Below are 21441 nucleotides of genomic sequence, written 5' to 3'. Positions count from 1 at the left end.
GCAATGAAAACGAGACAGATGTCGTTCGATTAATATCTCAAGCAATTAATACTATTCACGCGAAAGGTGCGATAAAAAGAGAAGGCAACAATCTATATCTGTTACGAAATTCTGATTAGCTCGTTATTTTCCTCGTTATTTTCCTCGTTATTAAAAAAATTAAGTATTCCAATTATGTCGGACTAAAATTATCTGACGTAAATATCAATGCAGTTTCAATTATATCACAAGGAGAAGTTTAATCTAAGACAAATATTTATTTACGTTAATGTAACGAATATATTAGTGTAATAAATAAACATTTACGAATATATTTATGTGAAAGTGTTGTAATTGTTCGCTATTGTTTGTTATTTATCTCCCATAATTTTTCCACAACATGTATTGTTAATATCAGACGTGTATTATTATAGTAATGTGGTTGTCAGCATATACCTACGAATAATCGCAAGAGATTCATCAGAGAATCGTTAGATCTTCCTTTTTTCTTACGAAAAGAAGTTACGAAGCAGCCCGTTTCATCATAGTTATAGTAAGAAATGCGTGGCCCGATTTAAAGTCCCTTTAAACGCGAGAGTATTAAATCATCATTAATCGTTGATAATTATACAGGTGCGACGACGACGGCGACATCGTCAAAATTCAAGCTGATTTCTGTCTCAAGTGAAAAATACAAGAAAGAAGAAAGAAAGAGGGGGAAAAGAGAGAAACACACAGAAAGAGAGAGAGAGAGAGAGAGAGAGAGAGAGAGAGAAAGAAAGAGAGAAAGATAAAGAGAGACAGTCTATCCTTTCTCTAGCGAGGCTACTACGTCCGCTCTTTCGAGTACGTCGTAGTACCCCCGTTCTCTTTCGACCGTGAAATTACATGGCGGGAGTAACGCACGAGTACTACGTGTCCTTCGTCTTGATCAAAAGTCCATTGAATCCGGCTCGCCTCCCATCGCTCAGCTGTGACGAAACCGAGCAACGTGACTCCGTTTCAAGCACGAGAGAGCATATTGCAGAGAATCTTGAGCGATAAGAATAAAGAATGTACATTACTATAATATATATTATAGTATAATATATGCACTAACAAGTAATTAAGGATGCGTATACATTATGCATTTTAATTTATGCTACGGCAACTTTCGCTCAGAGATTATAGGTACGCATAATATATCTATAAACTCATCTACTTTTAAATTATAAAAAAATAACACAAAAATTGATGTAATAACATTTTCCGACGTTAAAATTATCTTGTAAAATAATTGGAGAATATAAACATGTATACTGCTAACGCAGTTTCATTTAATTAATTAAAAAAAATCTCCTTGTTCTCTTCTTGTTATGTTATATGCGTAATATATATCCTACATATTATAAATAGAATTAGATGATTTAATTTTATAACCTGGAACTATGAATTTCAACTGAAAACGGAAACGGACTATTAAATATTCACATAATTTTAAAAGGCACGTATTAATAATGTTGATCATTACAATGAATATTTCATGTAGTTTTCGTGCAAGCCCACTCTGAATGATCTATAATTCACGTAAAAATTCGGAACATAGAATCCTAAATATAATTTCATATGCTATGTTTCCGTACATGTATTTTGATATGTATCTTGTACATGTATATGCGTTTCTTCAAACTTTTTTTTGTATTTCATAAGAACAGGTAGAATTACATCCTAACTTATAAATTGATTATTATTTATAGGTTCACTATATATGTCAAATAAAGCTTTGCAAAAATTATAAACTAGCTGACCGTCTTGTACAAAAGATAGTTAGTTATTTCATTAATCACTGAGACAAAAGATTTTGTTAATTTAGCAAGCCAGTACTTTTAACCGGTGATTGATTAAAATATGTGACAACAAATTTTGTTTGCTGCTAGTCTGCTATACCAACCAATTATTAGTAACAGAAGCAAACTATATAGAATCTAATCTATCTTTTGGATGAGCTTCTTATTTGCTAGCTATTGATTATTTGTTACATTGACGAATTAATTTGCAATCGTAACAAATCGATCGGTTTTTTTAACAAATATCACATTTGCTTTCCCTTGATTTATTCCTATAACAAAATCATTTCTCTCAGTAATATATTTATATAACTACACATAGAAGACATAAATGTCAAGATGCGATTACACAGTACAAGTAAAATGAATTATACAAAATGCATATTTGCGTTAGAATCACATTCTGAGCGCGAGGGAAACAGAAGTAAGGTGATCTGTCCGTTGCCGTAATCGTGTACAAGTCAAATTAAAGTCCTCATCAAATGGAAGAGGATGTGCGCTCGAAGGAAGACACAAACCGAGGGAATCCCTCTCTCTTCTTTGCACGGCTCATTCTCATCCTTGAAGGGGTTCCGCGCTCGAGTGCGTGCGTGCGTACGCTCGCCATTCGCGCCGGTTCTTCTCTCGTACGTTGGTTGTCGGTGAATGAAACAAAGGCTCGTACACACCGAAAGGATAGAAGAACCGACGACGTAATGACAGCGGCGATGTGTAAAGCCCTGTTACTCTGCTAGGCAGAACGGGTCCCGTCATATTGTGTCCTACTTTCGTTCCTTGATGCAATTTTTTTCCTTTGGTGAAGCACCTTATTTAATTTTAATAGCGCCATTGTCCGTTAGCAGGTAAATCATGTGACACTATTATTCTCTTATATAATTATTTTTATTACATTCTGTCGTGTTGCCCCCTTGGCTTCGAAATTAATATCTACATATATTCAGTCCTTTGTTGCATAATTTCGTATTATCCATATCTAAAAAATTATATTTACCGGGAGCTATAATATTATCATAACATTATTATTGTTATCATTAATTGCAACTTTTTCTGTACATTAAAATCTTCTGTACCTTAAAATTTGACGCAGTCAAGTTATAATACATGTCACATCTACAAAATCAATAATCAATAATTCATGGAGATAAATATTTGTATAAATATTTATGATATGTTATGATGCGTTGTTTGATCTGCTTGGCTATTATACATGATATTATACATGTAAAATGCTCCGCGCGACGATGCACATCCCGCCGTCACTCGTCAGAGTGCACTCATGGCGCGTGCACGCGTGCACGCATGCTGCAATATGCGTGTGTACATGTAACGTAATAACGCGTAATGATTCACGAAGGAGGATAATTGCCGAACGCGATCGGCGATGATAAGCGTGCTCGGTGTCGCGCGTCATTCTGATAATAAAGTAGGCATTCGATGTATTCACCCTCCACCTATGCGACACCATAATTTCCATATTACATTAAAGTGCGTTATTATATTACGCACGCGTAGCGTTACGTTGCAAGAGTCTCAGGCAACGCTGCAACGATATCTGATTTTTGTCAATTCATCAATTATCGTTGAGCGCAGCTCTTCGTGTCTCTGAAGAACTTCTCGAGAAACATTAAGAATTCATGAATTATCCCTCGTTTATATTCTTCGAAACCATTGGAGTTTCGTAGAATCAGATTCATTATCTTTGGCAATCGATGATAATCTATATTCGCGTTCGTAGTGTTGGGATTTCTGTTCCCTATTAGTGTGCGTTATAAATCGATACTCGGCTTCCAATGACATCGGATCAAGATAAAAAAAAAACGAGAAAGGTACAGGATGGAGGGTAAAAAGATGATACCAAAGCATACCGTAGGTTATGGGAAAGCAGGTGGCAGCTAGATGACACTTTTACTTTTTCTTCCTACCTTTGGGAATTGCCCTTGGGAATCCAAATAACCCAAATGTACTTCACAATCAATGCACAACCTTCATAGGGGTGAAATTATATACACTTTTTAAATACAATATTTTTAAATACAATACTTGGTAAGGCGACGTATCATTTATAATCTGTAATTCTAATTTTAACGGAATCAATTTCGCACGCAATTTTATAGATATTTGTACCTTTAACCGACCTACCTAGCTCGCCGTCGCGTGATTATCGTTACCTATATATAATAAGGACGTGGCATAATTTTTTCAATGACAACAATTTGCGCAATTCTTATCAAAATATGAGTTATGCAAGTGCAAGGACAATTGTGACACTTAAATACTAATGACTCAACTTACAAATAATTCGAATATAATTATCACCAAGGTGTATTTCTACTCAACAACTCAATATTTTCCAGTCTATAGTGTCAAATGTACTAACTCGTTAATACGCCTGAGTCTCTTCGCCAAGAATATTCAGGTACGTTCCAATCCATTAATTATCGTTAAGTGCTTTTTTTGCCTCTAAAGAACTTCTCCAGAAACAATAAGAGTTTGCGATTCATCAGATTAACATTCGTATCCATTGGAATTTCGTAGAACTAAATCCATCATCTACGATGATCGATTATAAAATCTGTATTCACGATCGTAGCCTTGAGATTTCGATTCCCTAATATTAATATGTATATAATACGTCGCAAGAATGCTCACTGTTCGGGATTGTGATAAATTCGTGGCAAATTCTTCGAAAATCAAGCGACTTAGAATATTTTAAGGAAAATATTCTAATCCGCTTTGTTTTCTAAAGCAGTTGTTAAATCAATTGTTTTCTACTTTGTAGAAAAATGAATTTCGTAGCGTTCGGGCTTATCTTAATCTGTTGCCATGTTTGTGCCAATAAAAACAACAATAATTGTAAGTAAATATTTTTTCTCCTCTAATATTTTTATATATTTTTATGGAGATTTTATCGAACAGTATTTTTCCAGAAATGTGTTGCCCTTACAATTAAAGATTTTACGACAACAGTGGGCTGAAATTCATATTTAGTAAAAACAAAGAAAATAATCTCTAAAGTTAAAGTGACAAAAAGTATATTTATTTGCACATTGTTACATTGTTAGCCTACTGTTGCAATAAAGTTTTCAAGTGGTATCAAATTCCATTTCTGTCTATTTTTAAATCATCTACTTTTATTTTTCAACATTCTATTTTTCAGCTGTCTATTTTTAACGGTATCTCTTTCGAAAAAAAATTTACTAGACATTTTTAAACATTATACATATATTTGAATAAGTCTATTTACGAATAGTTAATTTTTATACAATTTTTTTGCAGTGTATTCCGCATTTATGTCACTTTCCGCACATAAATCTTTCCGTACTTCATTAATTTTTAAGATCTTTTTTTTAGTAATAATACTCCATTCAAAAATATTATCAACATCGTTCGAACTCCTTATATATGTTAAGCACTAGTTATATATGACGTATATGTTCAGTTTTAGTTAGAGGGACCTACGAGCAAAGAGCACTGTTAAAAGATTACCTCGAAAATAAAATAAGGCGCATCATGCAAAATGGAGACAGTACAATTGGAATTCCGGTTCTTGATCCGTTTATTGCGGATAAACTGTCAGTTTAATTTTTAAAGAAACACGTTGACTGTCAACACGTTAAATTAATAATATACTCATCCTTAGACCAACAAAAGATATTATCACGATTATAAGCTTTTAATCAATATCTTTTACGTTGTTATAAATTGTTGTCATTTTATTATATAGTAGATTATGTACACTTTAAAGAGAGATATATTTTAAAAGTACAGTTTTTGGCCAAGCAAAATGTTTTAATTTAACGTGTATCGCGTATAGCATGAGTCAACGTATTAAAAAACGATAGTTTATTATTAGATATCGTAAAGAACAAAGTATAAACACCTTCGTCATGTCTTCAGCTTCGGGTTTTTATCAAACGTCAATGTAATTGGCTTGTCCGCGTATGAAGTTAACGACGCTGACTTCAGTATATTTACTCTGAAATTCAGCCTCGACATAAACTGGCCATTGATAACTGCAAGAGCCAATTATTCTATCAACGAAAACAACAAAAACACCGAAAATAATGGAAAAGGAGGAATAGAGTAAGTATTTGATTCATTTGAAAGAATCTAATTATCATATTTCGATGAATACGTGATTTTCCAATGCCTATAATACGCGAAAAAGAATCTTGATTGATATTGATTTTTGCGTTTCATTTATTTGCCAGAAGACAAAAAAATCTAAGCTTTAGCGAAAGTATGTTAGTGTTTCAATTATTATAATTTTATAATATGTAATTATTATAATAATATACAATATTGTAATTATCATTTATATATGTACAATAGACCTCCGTTTATTTGTTCTCCATTTATACGAACAAATTCGTATTCAATATAAACTTATACCTTCCAAATGAACTCAAGCTACATAATTTGGATAATAGAAGCTTGACTAGTTTTCTGAATGTTAACTCTTATTATCAAAACTAATATACTGATAAAAGGGAAGGTTAGTGAGCCTCTATTATCCGAAGTATTTAGAAAAAACAGACCTAATGTCCCTAATGAGTTAGCCGATTTTTATTTAATATTTTCATGACTTCATCTGGCGATGCCAACTGCGATAAGATTCATTATTATAACGTGATTATAACGATTGAATTATATGTTTCATGCGAAACATGCCAATTCGGTAGAATTCGGTAGGTTCAGTAGAATTTCCCTAATAATAAGAATTAGGATACTTCTCTCGTGCGCGTGCACGTCCACCATTAATAGGGAACGAGCGTAAGATAGAGTGAGAAAGCAACAAGTTATTTTATTGTCTTACACTGAGAATAAATGTATTAAATTTTAATAAAAACTTTATTTCTGATTTATTGTATATTCGTATCAATGATCTCAAAAGATACTGTATTTAATATTGTTAATAAAATTTATTTGAATAGTTTCAGTTAAATATTTACTAAATGTAACATATATTTGTTTACAAGAACCATTAATTTGATTTAACTATTATATTTTTTATTTAACAAATACTTATTTTCCATAAATAAATGTTATATTAGTATTATTTTCAAATAATTATTTATTAAAATTTTAGTATATTTTTCTAGATGTACTTTTTCTCTTCTTCTTATGTCTTTTCTCTATTATATGGCGGATTCATCATAAATCGATATGCTATGTCCTAACTTTTATTAGAAAAACTATATAGTGTTTAGTTTTTTTACGATGATCAGATTCATTCTCAGTCAATTATGATTGCTTTGACGGAAATTTAATTAAAATTTTCTTCTGGATTTAAGAAAATTCATTCTGTTATTAAATTGAATAATTTATATGTATTTAAACAAATCTTTTTAACACGTACGAGAATAAAAAAGAAGATTTTTGATGGTGACTATGTTTAAATTTTTAAATCATTATTTTATTGTCACTTATACTACTTTATAATTAAGTGTTTAAAATTACAACAGGATACATTTCTACCGATAATTTTTTAAAATAAAAATTTAATTGAACAGATCGTAGAAAATTTGAAATTAAAAAAAGATATATTTAATTTTCAGTGTAGCCGTGCATGATTTGAAATTTCAAATTGGCATTAATTTTAAAATAAAGAACGGACATATCCAAATTGACAAAATCAAACCAATGAATATTATCTTGGGAGCATTTGACGTAAGTAAATATTGTAAGATGCAATATCAATTCTTTTCTGCCTTTTTGTAATCGTGATCGTCCCCCCAAGAATCACGCCCAGCGATTAAGCCATTGCAAAAATAATATCGTATATAAAATAAATGACTTTATGTTAACAATCTTCAAATAACTTCTGACAGAAAATAAAATATATATAATTAAAAAAATTCTTTTGATGGTTTTCATATATTTCTCAAAACGAAAGAATTCTTATGTAAACTTATACTACCTATAAATTTTTTCTAGAACATCACACATGTTTAATTTTAAAAAATCGTAAAACGCAGTTTAATAAATTCGTAATATGTTGATTAGTAATATACTAATTTCTAAATTGTACTATCATGTCGTTTCTTGCTCTTCAATTTGTACATAAAAGGTGATTCAGTCGTACTTGTAGAGATATGAATCTTTAGCAAACAACTATTATGGAAAAAACTAAAAAATCTACTTATTTAATTGAAAAAATTATTATTGAATTCCCAGAAACTTTATGATTAATAAGTATATATTTATATATCAAATAAAATATATATAAATAATAATATAGACGGTAAAAAAATTAGGTAATTAAAAAAAGAAATAAGTTAATTATGACTGAAAAGTCGATTAGTTTAATAATTTCGACAAAAACTGATTTAATTTTCTACGTTTTAATAAATATATTTTAATTGGAAAAATAACAAATTTGTAACTGAAATTATTGGAGTTCAACATTTTACATGCAATGATTTGGTGAAAACCATAACGTTATTTAAGTCTCTCATTTCACAATCAGTTTGAATGTAACCGTATATATGGAACGTAACTGTAATTATATTTTTGTTATAATTTTCATTTTTCTTAATTTTTTCAAAAAATTTTCTTTCTTGTCGTTCACAGTTTCACATGACGGGCCTCTTCAAAGATGATAAAAAGAATGCTGAATTAAGCAAGATGATCTCTGATATGGTACTTAAGCTGATCAATGAAAACCAAGATGTGATTACGGACACTGGTATTAATATCATTACAGCAATTTTCAACAAATTGGTGTCTAATATAAATCTTGGTGATCTATTAACCCTAAGTTAATTTAATTAATTAGTTGACCTAATGAAGTTAATTTAAAGATATTTACTACTATAAAATTATCTTTTTATCATATCGATGTTATTATATGATTAATCTGTTTGATTATTGGTTATTGTATGATTAATCTTTGTTTTATCATTTCTGCAATCATGATAGATTTCAGTCGAAACAATGCAAGGTATGATAATGCAATTAAAAAATGTTTGTTGATAACATTGGCAAGAATAAAGAATCCTTAACAAAGTTCGTAATTTATTTCTGTAACGTGCTGATAAAATCAGTATTATAATCACAAGCGTGAAAAGAGTATTTTTTTCTCTGTAATAAGATTCCCTTTTCATTCTTTGTGGCATTTTTGTACTAATATTAAAAATAGAATACATCATATTTTCAATAAATTTTCAATATATAATAAAATATAAAAAATAAAAAAAATATATCTTATAAAGGATATCCCAAAAGTCACAATACTCTGGCAAGAAAGTTCTCGGAAAATTAAGTAAAAAAAAAAATTATTTGTAAATTTTTATTTTAAGCAGTAATTTTTGAGATAATAAGGATTTAAATACAGCCAATTACAGACTACATTTAGACAACCACCTATTCATGACATGCAAGTATTAATGACTGTTGATGAACGCTCACTTCAGCGTGCATATAATATTTACAGGTGACTATCTAAACGTAGCTTATAATTGGCCATATTTGAATCATTATATCTTAAATATTGCTTAAAATAAAAATTTACAAATAACTTTTTTACTTAATTTTTCGAAAACTTTCTTGTTATAGTATTGATATATTTTGAGTCGCGAATTTTGGAACACCCTGAAAAAAAATGTATATAATATATATATATGCATATATATTCTTTTAGAAAATAATTTTTTTTTAATATAATTTACATTTTTTTGTTAACGTTAGTTGTTTGATTATTTCAATAGCATTTTCCGGATACTTAATTTCTTAATTAGTATATATTAGATAAAATTATATTGCACAATTATGATACATATTATGCACACTTGTGTAATTATGCTAGATGTCTTGCGTTACTATAAAAGTATAAAAAAAAATCTTCACGGCGCTTTACATTTGCATTTCCGATCTGCAAATTTATGATCGTTCCCCATTCATCGGTGGTATCGACGACTAGGTCAATAACTATCGATCAATAGGGGAAAATGCGGTATATTTATCGTCTCATTCATGCATGCGCGCGCGCGCGCGCGCGCACGTTCATGCGATCATGTTCGCACGGTTTTGAATCGCGCACCTTCGGCGTCCCGCTTTCCTGAGCGTGAGAAAGATAATCCCGACACATATGTGACTCGCTCCTTTTTTGTAATATTCGATGCACCGAATATCGTGACACGGGAAAACGAGATATTACATCGCGATAACGTCTCATGAGCGAGAACGCGTATAATTACGATGATTAATCGTAATTACCGCGTATCCACGTAGTTCCATCGATGTGGTCCGTCTCTTTTTTTTTCTTTTTCTTCATCTGGCTTACAGGGCGTCCAGATGATGCCGGTTTCGGCTAGTGGGTGGTGAAATCGCTGACAGGTGGTCGGCGAACGCACGAAGGGATCGAGAAAAGTGTAGCGGAAGGGATGTGAGAAAATCGTTTTGTGATCTTATTTAAAGAATGATGCTTCTCAATTTTTTTTTATACAAGTAGTTTAAATTAGGTTGAATTTGAATTACAATTGCCATGGATTTCGATCGTAAGAAGATGAATAAAAACATTGCGAGAGCTAGCCCTGTTCTCTCTGCAGAAGTGCGCTTAGAGTAGCGGTACGAGAACAATGGAGCATCAAACGGGAATAGGAAAAGATCGCGGAGGTAGGGCCCCGTTGTACTCGTATGTACCTGGTCGATTCCAAGAAGCAGGGACCTGCCGATTTATCTGGTTCGCAATGAGGGATCGATACGAAGCGAAACTGCTCTGAGCCACAAAAGGCCCGGCAATAGCGGCTTAAGAGATGTAGGATTTCCAAGTGATATTTCTTCGACGCCGTGTCGCAAACAGCGTAATTAGAAGTTATATTATTTCAATGAAAAATTGCACGATGAAAGTTTCAATATCGAAATTAATAGCTGATCATTCTGATCAAATTAATAGCTAAATTAAATAGCTGATCATTACTTTCTTAAATGAAGCGTATTAATTATGTAGCTTCTGTATTAATTTAGTGAGAGTTATTTCGAAAAAATTACTTTTGAAACGAAATCTTTCAAATCATGCAGATTTTTTTCTCCATCATTCTAAATGTTTTAAATGTCTGCAAAATTGTTTTAATACGAGCGATGTTTTCCTGATAACATAGATACATCTGTCCAAACTCGCATTCAGAAGAATATAATTAGAAAAACAATAATAAAATATGATGAATGAAAGTCGGAAATTCATCAAAGGAATTTCATCGGTTTAGATCTTTGACTAAAATTGTATCTGTGCGATTCCGAACACCTATTACTAGCCTCGAAAAATTCTATTAGCGCGGAATCCCACAGGTGGTTAAAGAGCCGAAAGAGAACGGGGGTGGAACTGAAAGGAAAGGAGAGACGACAAGGCGGTGGTGCAGGATCGAAGGGCAGCGCCTGTGAGCAAGGTGTTTACCATTCTGGCCAAAAATAAAGTACAAAGGCCAGATTCCCTCTTGGCATAACTGGCAACAAAAACCAGAATCACCGTCCATGCATTCCTCGAGCCTCGCCATTGGCGTGGCTTGACTTAGGCTGCCGCGATTAGGCAAAAGGCCAGCAATAAGTGACATTTCTACCTGCGACTAGTTTTCTGTAGGTAGATAAATTAATAAATAGACGGTATCTTCTTTCTAGGTCGAAGATCATCTGAGAACACCCAGACTAAACTGGATATAAGAAGAAAAGAAGGATTATATGATATATGATATACAAAAAGGTTAAGTCGAGAATTTAACTATACACAAATAGAAGAAAGAATATAAAAGAAATATAAATGTGTGTGTGTGTGTGTGTTATCAATATGTAATAATAATAATAGTGCAAAATAACTCATTATATAATAATATTAAATTAAAAACGGCATTATATAATAATATTATATAATAATATTAAATTAAAAACGGAAATGAATTAATATATATAAATCTTATAGACAATCATATATAATTTTTAATAGTAATATTTAAATATTCTCACATACATGTCTTTATCATGTGTTGTACATCTCATATGCAGCAAATTTAAAAAACCGTTTTAAATAATTTAACTCTTTGCGCAAGATACAATTTTAACGCCCACCCCGTTTATTAGCCTTTAACCTAATCACGTGTCTCGCGGTCGATCGCGCAGATTCGGTGGTCGCCGCCAACACAAAGCTAATTATGGGGAACACCAATAGCCGAAAATTCAACGTCGGGTCCCTCGTGCCGAGAGAGAAAGGAGAAGCGGGTATCCTCTACGAGCCCCCTCGAAGGATCCGGAGAGATCCGATTTAATTGACGTCGGCTACGCCAATGAGGCTGGCTCTTCTCGAGGTTACTTCCAGGAACCGCCTTTTGCGGGACACATCTGCTCCGGTTACCGGAGCATACCCCGGGTCCTTTTTCGCATGTAAGAAACCTCTCTTCTTCCTTTCCTCGCCTCGACTGGAACCGGAACACTGGCTCCATGGCCGCCGTCCGTCGTGCTTTTATTTCTCCTGCGACCGGCGGGATTTTAATTTTCACAGAAGCCATAAGAGCCCATCGGCGATTTAATGAATTCGCAATTAGTCCAAGATCGAAATACTAAGCGGATTAGGCAATAAAAATTGAAATAAGAGAGAAGTGACCGAACTCTTGAGAATGTCAAAAAACAAAAACAAATAAGGGCTAATGAGAGTTTTTTGCGCGGTTGTTAGTGCAAAAATAAAAATCGTTTATTGTCGAAAAACTATAGTATAATTAGTTAGGCATAAAAGCCGGCAGAGTGGCAACGAATAACAGATAAAAATTCATATATAGACATGAAAGACGTGAACATAAAAAAATCAATCAAAGTCGAAAGATAAAGAATCCCCAAATTATTCGTATTTAGCGATATAAATTTACTACCGTTCCGAATATTGGTGACGATCAACATTCAAAACATCCTGTTATTCGTTGCCACTAAAATTGCCAATAGAATAAGGAGATTGAGTCGTCAATCTGTCGTTTCGCCATGAAGAAGTGAGAATTTTACAACATACATTCAGACATACCGATGATGGCCCGAAAACAGGCCGAAACGTTTATGCGTAATTATACTATAGTTTTTCGACAATAAATGATTTTTATTTTCGCACTACAACCTCATTAAAAAAACTCTCATTAGACCTTATTTGTTTTCGTTTAATAAAAATTGAATTAGGTATATATCTTCGATCGATAAAACTCGTGGATAGCTCAATCGGGATTTTTGGGACTTGGAATGGTTTAAATCTCTCAAGACTCTGAATTATGATCGCTATTATAGCTGCGAGGCTTTTTCTTCTCTGTCAATAACTCGTTTTTAATCTGCCTTTTAATTTTTACCAAAGCCATAAATTCACCGGCGACTATCTGCGCGATTCATTAAATAATCATCGTCAAATTTTTTTTTTTATCAACGCAATTATTATTGTGCCGTAAATTTACAAAAATTCTGCTTTTCATTTTATAGATAAATGTGTATATCTTTTGTAAAAGATTTACATTTACAATAAGATATATCTGGTTAAATTGGAGCACTATTATATCTCACTACTTTTAAAAGACATAACACCGTTTCGATTTGCCTTCGTCTGACGTAGCACCGGATGTAACTACTGACTGTCCATTCAGAATGGAGACTGAGCTTGAGTTCTTAGAATATCATACACGAAAATGAGATATATATTAGGTGTTGGAATTAATTCGTAGCGTTTTTTAATGAAAGAATGTTATTTATTTCACATGAGCATTAAAAAATACATTAATGAAAGTACTTCCCATCACTTGTAAAACGCTACGAATTAATTCCAACACCTAATACATATATCATATTTTATTTTTATCCATTCGTTCATTCATATAGAGATATTTCTTTCTATTTCCAATATCATAAAATTAGATATACAGCATTTTTAAAAATTATTAAAAATGCGAGAAAAATTAAAAACGAAAGAAGAAATTATTATATTATATTAATAAAAAAATCAGGAGATCTCTAAATAAATTAATTGCCGGAAATAACCTATTACCGGAAGGAAGAGATAGATCCGTTCTTGACTTACGTCGATACAACTGTTGTGTCAAATATGATTTACGACATCACAAATCTCCATTCGTTCCGTGACACCCGCTTAATAATGTGACTCAAGCAGGCTTAATTAAGGCCCACCAGAAGTTTTCCAGGAAAATATCGATACGCATGTATACCTGGAGTACGGGTACCCGCATGGCAATTAACAAACCAAAAAAAATTCGTCTTATTATAGCGAGATTAAAAATGATCAAAACGCACTCGTCTCACACGGCGAACAGCATTATAGCAAATATCGGGTAAAAGTGCTAAAATAAAAAAAAAGTAATCGAGGCCCACCTAAACGTTTAATTTCATATCTAATTGGAGATTAATAAAGTAGACCCTGTCTCATATATAAGAGATTCCAATTATTTAAATATATTGCTGACATTAATATATTTGGCTGTGTGCCGACAAAAATCCCAACGATATCCCGTGAAAAAATCTGTATGGCATTACATTTCCTAACAAAGGAAATATTTCTTTAAAATTACAGTATTTCCTTTCTTATAATTTTTTTTAGAAAAATGCGATATATGTAATATCTTTAAAAACTCGATTAGAAAAGGCAATTCGGTAAAAAGTTCAGGATGATTTCGTGAGTTTGGGAGCGAATCGAAGACGGGAGATTGGTTTGTTCGGATCTTTTCGCGTCGCACATGTGGTGGGATTTGGCTATACCGTGTGCCACCAATACGTCACATCCGCATTCGAGGCCAGCGCGACGCGACGGCGAAAGAATCAGCCGCCTGTTGGTTTAGAAGTTAGAAAGGCGACTCGTGACATATTACTTGGCCTCGACTCGAGACTAATATTTACGCATATTCAGTGAGAGGAAACGAATATCTCGATATGACATTATTCACTATTAATATATTGTTTCTGTATTGTTTCTGCATAGCTATTGTTATCATTTATCGTTCTGCATAATTATTACGATCATTTTGTTTATAATAATGTTAGTTAAAAGCGCATGCGATTGAACTGACGTTGCGAATATCACAGATATTCTGCCGCAATTTAATATATATCGCTACCTGTTGCATATTCAGGAATGATGAGAGAACGAAACCGACTATTATTAGCTTGCAAAGTTAGAAAGTCAGCTCGCAGCAAGTCGCTCGTCCTCGAATGTCTGCAATCGAGCAACATTCCAGTCACGCGTTTGTTCTTCTCTAATTAAATGGACGAAACTGAAATGAACGTAGTAATTATGTTTCATTCCGTCTATGCACATAGAGCAATAAGAAATTTAACATTCTCTACATAATAAGCACTACGAAAAAAAACATTAACAAAGAAAGTTAAAATTTTTATTGCTGCAGCAATTTTTATCGTGATATTTTGTGGCAATTAAAAATAGAAAACCAGCAGAGTAACTTTACTGGTCAGAATATTTTTAGCCGCCGACCTCATTCAAAAAAAAAAAACCGGAAGCATTTGGGTTATCTTACCGAAAAGTTTGATAGACGCGCAGATACTCTCCTCTGAAAGTCAGAACATTCGTTCGATCTATTATGTGGTATTGTCACGGAGTATTTCGTGCGGGCAGAGACATAGTTAGACATAGTTTTACCGTGAGGGCATCATCGGTGGGAGCGATGACCGTCTCGAGGTTGTTTTAACCGTCGTCTTTTGGCAAGGTATGCCTTTTAGTCACTAGAAATCGTCGAATTATCGTGTACTAAAATTCCGCAAAGGTTTTGCGCAATTTTCGCCAGAAGAAGAAGAAATTAATTTTCTTGTGCACAATTAAACTTACTGTTACGCTCTCTTATCGGAAGGGAATAACACGATTAATTCCCCTTTTCATCGCCACTATTATGATTAATTGTTTGAAGACCAGATTCGCTGATCATATAAAAAATAATTAATATGACAACGTCAGGATTTACCCCCCATTAACGGAACGAATACGAAATTACTTTGTTTCACCATAGGGGCAACGTGTGCGCGACTCCTGTCTGGCATTGGCGTTTCTCACTACTTTGCATAACCGCCTGCGGAACGTTCTCACGACATCGTACTAAGTCGTTAAGAGATAATTCGCCGTATATCTGGCGTGTCAGCGCTATCGCGGTTCCTTTCGACATTGACGATAGCTGGACGAGTTTAGAGCTGATTTTTATTCGGCGAATACTCAATAATAGGAATTGAAAAATATTCGCATGAAATACACTTCGATAAGATAGACAGCGAGGGCCATGTTTCCGATTAATCGTAATAATTATGATAAATACACACACGATGTAACTTAATTATTAAATGTAATTTATATATAAAGTATTTACCGAAATCTTGTAAAAAAGGATTTTTCCTTCTCGGAAAATTCTCAGGTTTGTTCAAAATTCCAGGTAATTTTTTAATGCAACTTTGAAATAAATTGAAGAGCAACACAAACAAGCTATATATTGAAAATTACAAAACAGGAATCCTACGACTTTATATCTATCCTTTTCTAGATATGCAACCACGAAAATTATACGATATTTAGGGAAAACTCATAATATATCAGTAAGCTATTCTCTTCTAAGTATTATGTTCTACTGTCACTCTGATTTTTTTTTTATAAAAACTTATGAGGAGACACACGAAAAAAGTAAATATATACGGACGCTTATGTCATACTTATCTCTGGCCAATTGATACCATCTTGCATTATCAAGAAAAAATAATAAAAAAACAGACAGAATTTAAATTTAAAAGCAAGACTCCAAAAATGTTCTCAACTGATAAAATTCCATCCAAAAATCTCTGTTCAAAGGTAAACAAGAAATTTCCTGAAAATACCAGGTTAATAAATACCTTGAGGTAACAAAGTAATCAAGTTGCCAATTTTATTAATATAATAAAATTATTCAATTTCTCAATATACTTTTATAACATATAGCAGTATTATGTTTCATATATATATAATATACACAACAATATTATTTACTACATATTACGTATAAATATTTCAATATACCTTTCTGAAAGCTGTACGTTTGTATTTATACCATATCTATTACAGGATGCAAGAATATCGGTAATAAATCGTCACAGAGGAAAATCATATCCTTGTAGCAGCTAAATATTATATTTCACTGAAGTGACTGAGATCAAGTCGTCAATTCACAAAAAGAGATGCGTTTCCTTCGTCGCGGGAGAGGAAGAAAATCAAAAAGAAAAGAAGAAAGAGATATGGAGGAGAGAGCTGGCTCTCGTGTCTCTTTCTGAGTTCCGTCAGAAAAAAGAAATTCAGAAACGACAGAACGCACCTGTCGCCCGGCAACCAACTTAAAGGTGGAGCACGCGGGTGTCTGTTGTGCGATCAGTGCGCAAGGTGCACATTGTGCGAGCGGATTATTCGCGATGAAAATGGACACCTAATGAGGCGCGTCCATTAAATTTCTTGACGATTATAGTTACACGTTGCTCGTAAATGGATTTATCGTCGCGCCTTCGATTGCTCGGCCGACTGTCGCGTGATCCGTCGTTTATCGATTCACACAGGTTGATTGCTGGTAATGCGTTTGTAGAAACGCTGGCGATACTGCGAGGATATCCTCGCACCGCCGGATATCCTCGGGGGATAAGCGGGATAGTAAAACTGAGAAAAATGGTGATTTTATTACCGAGAGAGTAAAACAAATTTTTTAACGTTGGGAAACTTTGGACGATCAGTAAAATAAGATTCGTTTGCGTGGTACAAACAAGATAACAAGAAATCTTTCCCGAATAAAAATTGAAGTAGTATTTGACCGTTTTATGTATTTCGAGTCATTCGAAATATAATAATTAAGTGGCATTCCTTGTGATGTACCGATACTGTAAAATGCTTCGAGATATTCATTATTGTCTGCTCTAATTTCTTGTCCAAAACGGAAGTAATTCGGAAAAAGCGACGCACCTGTCGTTCATCCACCTTAAAATACAATACATCGAGTTTTTGATGAGTTAAAGGCCGCAAGGTGTTATGGACGCAACAGGTTACAAATAACATGTGGTAGCGATATCCCGAGTTGTAACTTCCGAGTTATTTTCAGCTACAAAGCCGAAAATATAAAGATGAATACACAAACCGATACTTTTACAATAGTTCCATATTTTTGGGAGAAATTACACCTTGACCCGTAACCAACGATCGATTATTAAAGATACACACGCTTATTATCGTTTTCATTTATTTTTAAGATTTTCGCGGCAATCAATCGAATAAAAATAAAATATAATTCACTTTTTTAAATAATTCGAAATTTATTGAAAAATAAACCTAACTTAATCTCTTCATTTAACCTAACATTTCATGTAATTTAATTTAACTCCAGATTTTTAAATTTTTAAAAAATAAATTTCATATTTTTATACAATTCTTTACGTTTAGAATGTGTTATATCATCTTCAATAATAAAACAATTTTTCCATCTGAACACATCGTTTCTTAGCGCGAGGCGCATGTGCGCTTAAGTCGCGTGCTCGCTTAATTATAGAGGCAGATGGGCAGCTGCAACCCGGTGCAGCACCTCGGGACCCTGGATCCCTCTGCTAGCTCTGGAGGCTAGCGAATTGTTAAAAAAAACAAGACAAGACGGTCGTCGCGTTGCGCGAACGTGCTGCTGGCGCGAGACAAAGCAGGGCAAATGAACTCGTCGCCTGTTGCATCTAATCGTAGCGGGCAGGTGCACACGACTCCTTTCTGTTACGGTTTCTTTTTTGCGAGATCGATTAAACGAAATGAAGATCTCGTTGATAATGGTAGCTCCGCGTACCTACGTGCTGCCGCATTTCTTTGTTAATCGCTCTTATCGCAATGATAAGATCGTCTTCGATAATGATGGCATGTGAACAGAGAGGAATGCAGATGCAGATAAAAGTACGAATTAATTCTCTGATGCAATTTTTTTCGACTTATCTATATGCCTAACACAAATGTCATAAGTCTGTTTCGTGTGACATTACGTTATTCAGATGTATTTGATAAGATTTTCGATAAGATAAATACTAAGAAAATTAAGAATATTACTTTAAAGATCCAGAACTTTAAAGATCCAGAATAAAAACAAAAAGACTAAATGTAAGTATGCACAAACCAGATGTTTCGATATTTACATTAGATTGTCTTCAGCTGTATTATTCATTATAACGAGTTGAATTATAAGTCTAATAATAATTAAAAAAATTAATTAGATCCAAACTTTATTTTTTTAACATATCAGTAATAATATTGAACATCACCTTAAAATAAAATCGAAATTTCATAATATCGATTTTTCGAAGAAAATATAACATCCAACGAAAGAATATAAAAACTTTTTTTAAATATAATATTTAATAAAAATTAATATAGAGAAAAATAATTATCGTTGCGTATCATAATAATGTAAGGAATGCCGCAAAATTATCACTAATTGTATTTAAGATATTATCGACGCCTTTATTCTAAATTACGAGATCACTGATTCCTATCTATTCGTTTCTATCTGACAAAATTATCAATTCTAGACAGAGCTGAAATTTAAACAAAGTATTTATTAAAATCTTGAATCAAATACAGCAAAACATTTCCAGGTTTTCCGTGTAATTTTCGAAATTTCAGGTTTCAATTCGAAATTTCAGGTAACAGACTTTTTTAATGCAAATTGAAGTGCAACGCAAACTATGCATTGTAAATTATTAGAAAATAGAGATTTCGAGATTGTATCTATCATGTTCTATAATAAAATCCGCCTAGTAAATTGTTGGTATTATATTGTAGTGAATCTCCTTATAGAACAGTATAAGGGAGACTCATTGTAATATCAGTGAGCTACTCTTCTGTTGATTATGGTCTTTTCTATGTCATCCCGATTTTTTAAACAAAACTTGCGAGACACAAAAATGTACGTATGTGAATATATGCTGATATAAGCTGTAACTTGTTAATCAATTGTCAACATTATAAAGAAAGAAATAATTTCAAAAAAGTTTTCAGAAAGAGACAAAATTTAAATTAAAAAATAAAATTCCAAAAATTTCCCTAAGTACCGATAAAATTCGTTCACGAAAATCCCTTGATATTCCAAGGTGAAAAACAAAATTCCTGAAAATTTCAGTTTTTCCAGATAATAAACACTTTGTAAAAGAAGCGTCAATACTCGAACATCGCTATCTCGATATATCCTACAAGAGGCAGCGTTTTCCTGGGACTTGCGAGGTCCGAGAAAGACTGGCCTCTCACAACAAAGACTCTAAAGAAGGAAGGGGTCAGAGGCACCAGCTGCATCAAAGGTGCTCCCTTTTCTCCCCCGTGTCCGCGCGTGCACTTCCGAGCAAATGTTCAATGCGCGGCGTACACAATATTCGCACGTGTCGCGCGCCCGTTACACGCTGGGAGACGACGACGGTCTCCGTCAAGAGAAAACGACGAGAGCCCCGGCCGTTTCTTCCTGACGAGGTTTCCTGACTTCGCGGGGAAGGAGAGAGACAGGGAGAAACGGGGAGGGGAGGGGGATGCCCTGGCCACGGCTTCGGGCCAGGGCAAGGGTGCATACCCATGCTCACCGGTTCGCCGCGGCAGATGCAGCTGCCGCGGGGCGTTCGCGTCTCGTCGCTGTGCCACGGGGCCCGGTGCACCACCCCTCGAAAGAACTATACTCCGCGACGCGGCGCGGCGAGCACCTGGCCCTCACCTGCTCCCCCCTTTTCAATGCCTGCGCTCCAGCGGCGCTCGACGCAACACGTCGCCAACCACCCGGCCGGAATACTCGAGGCTGCACGCACGATGGATGTGTAGATACCTATGTTCCGCGTGCGTACCGCACTGGATCTTTAACATCGCCTTGCATCGTACCATGTATGTACAGGCGCCATGTATGCGTGCGCCAGATTGCAATTTCGCGTCGTATCGGCGAGCTGACTTTCTTTGCTCTTCACAGATGCAAAGACGAAGAATCTTCTTTCTCCAATTTCTTCATATTATTGGGTCATTTAAAAAGTATCCACGGTTTTTTTTCATTCAAAAATTGAACAAAAAACCGCGGATACTTTTTAAATGACCTAATATATTGAACGCTAAATAATTTCATTCGGTTTAAAATAATTAATACAGTTAATGCAGTAACGATAATAATTATTGTCATGCGATATTATAGGTTGTACAAAGTTTAAAGGAGAGCTCCCAATTACTTCCGTTTCGAGTCTGATTCATTCTATTTTTCCGATATAAATTTCACAAGCAACGGGTCAATTTTCTCGAGAAATCTTATTGTCGTTGCTACAAATTTTTCATGCTATTAAGCACGACGCTCATTTCAGTCTCTAATCATCAATCATTTCAATCTCTATGTAATAAGCATAGATGTTTTCGAATGAAATTTAATTTGAAAAAGCGAATAAAAAGTAATCGGGAATTATCGATGCGATTAGCTGCATCCGGATTATTAAAGTGACTAATTACATCGGAATTGCAACTTTTCCAGTGGTCCAATAAAAAAAATCTCAACCGCGACGGAACGAATAAACGTGCGTTTCCGAAAGTGCTACCTGTGGATTCGATGGAAATTTATTCATTCCGACAGTGTTTTGACCGGCGTGTGCACAGTACCGTGATGCAGGTGCGTCACGCCCTTACCTG

General features: G+C 33.9%; 2 protein-coding genes across 2 annotated transcripts in view; one reads left to right on the top strand and one right to left on the bottom strand.

Moving 5' to 3' along the window:
- The window catches only part of CycD (cyclin D), a 54062-nt gene that overhangs the window by 12592 nt on the left and 20029 nt on the right, over positions 1-21441 (bottom strand). The gene's annotated exons all lie outside the window — the stretch shown is intronic.
- Positions 5-19812, top strand: LOC147908178 (uncharacterized). The gene is made up of 4 exons (XM_087411040.1): positions 5-5377; positions 5703-5888; positions 7364-7475; positions 8379-19812. The coding sequence occupies exons 1-4, from the start codon at positions 5316-5318 to the stop codon at positions 8568-8570; spliced, it is 552 nt and encodes a 183-aa protein (XP_087267166.1). The 5' UTR covers positions 5-5315; the 3' UTR covers positions 8571-19812.

This window comes from Acromyrmex echinatior, chromosome 11 (assembly GCF_024713525.1).
Source record: "Acromyrmex echinatior isolate Ae372 chromosome 11, ASM2471352v2, whole genome shotgun sequence".
NCBI lineage: Eukaryota > Metazoa > Arthropoda > Insecta > Hymenoptera > Formicidae > Acromyrmex > Acromyrmex echinatior.
The sequence above is the reverse complement of the archived record's forward strand: the minus strand, read 5'-3'. Positions and strand labels throughout refer to the sequence as shown.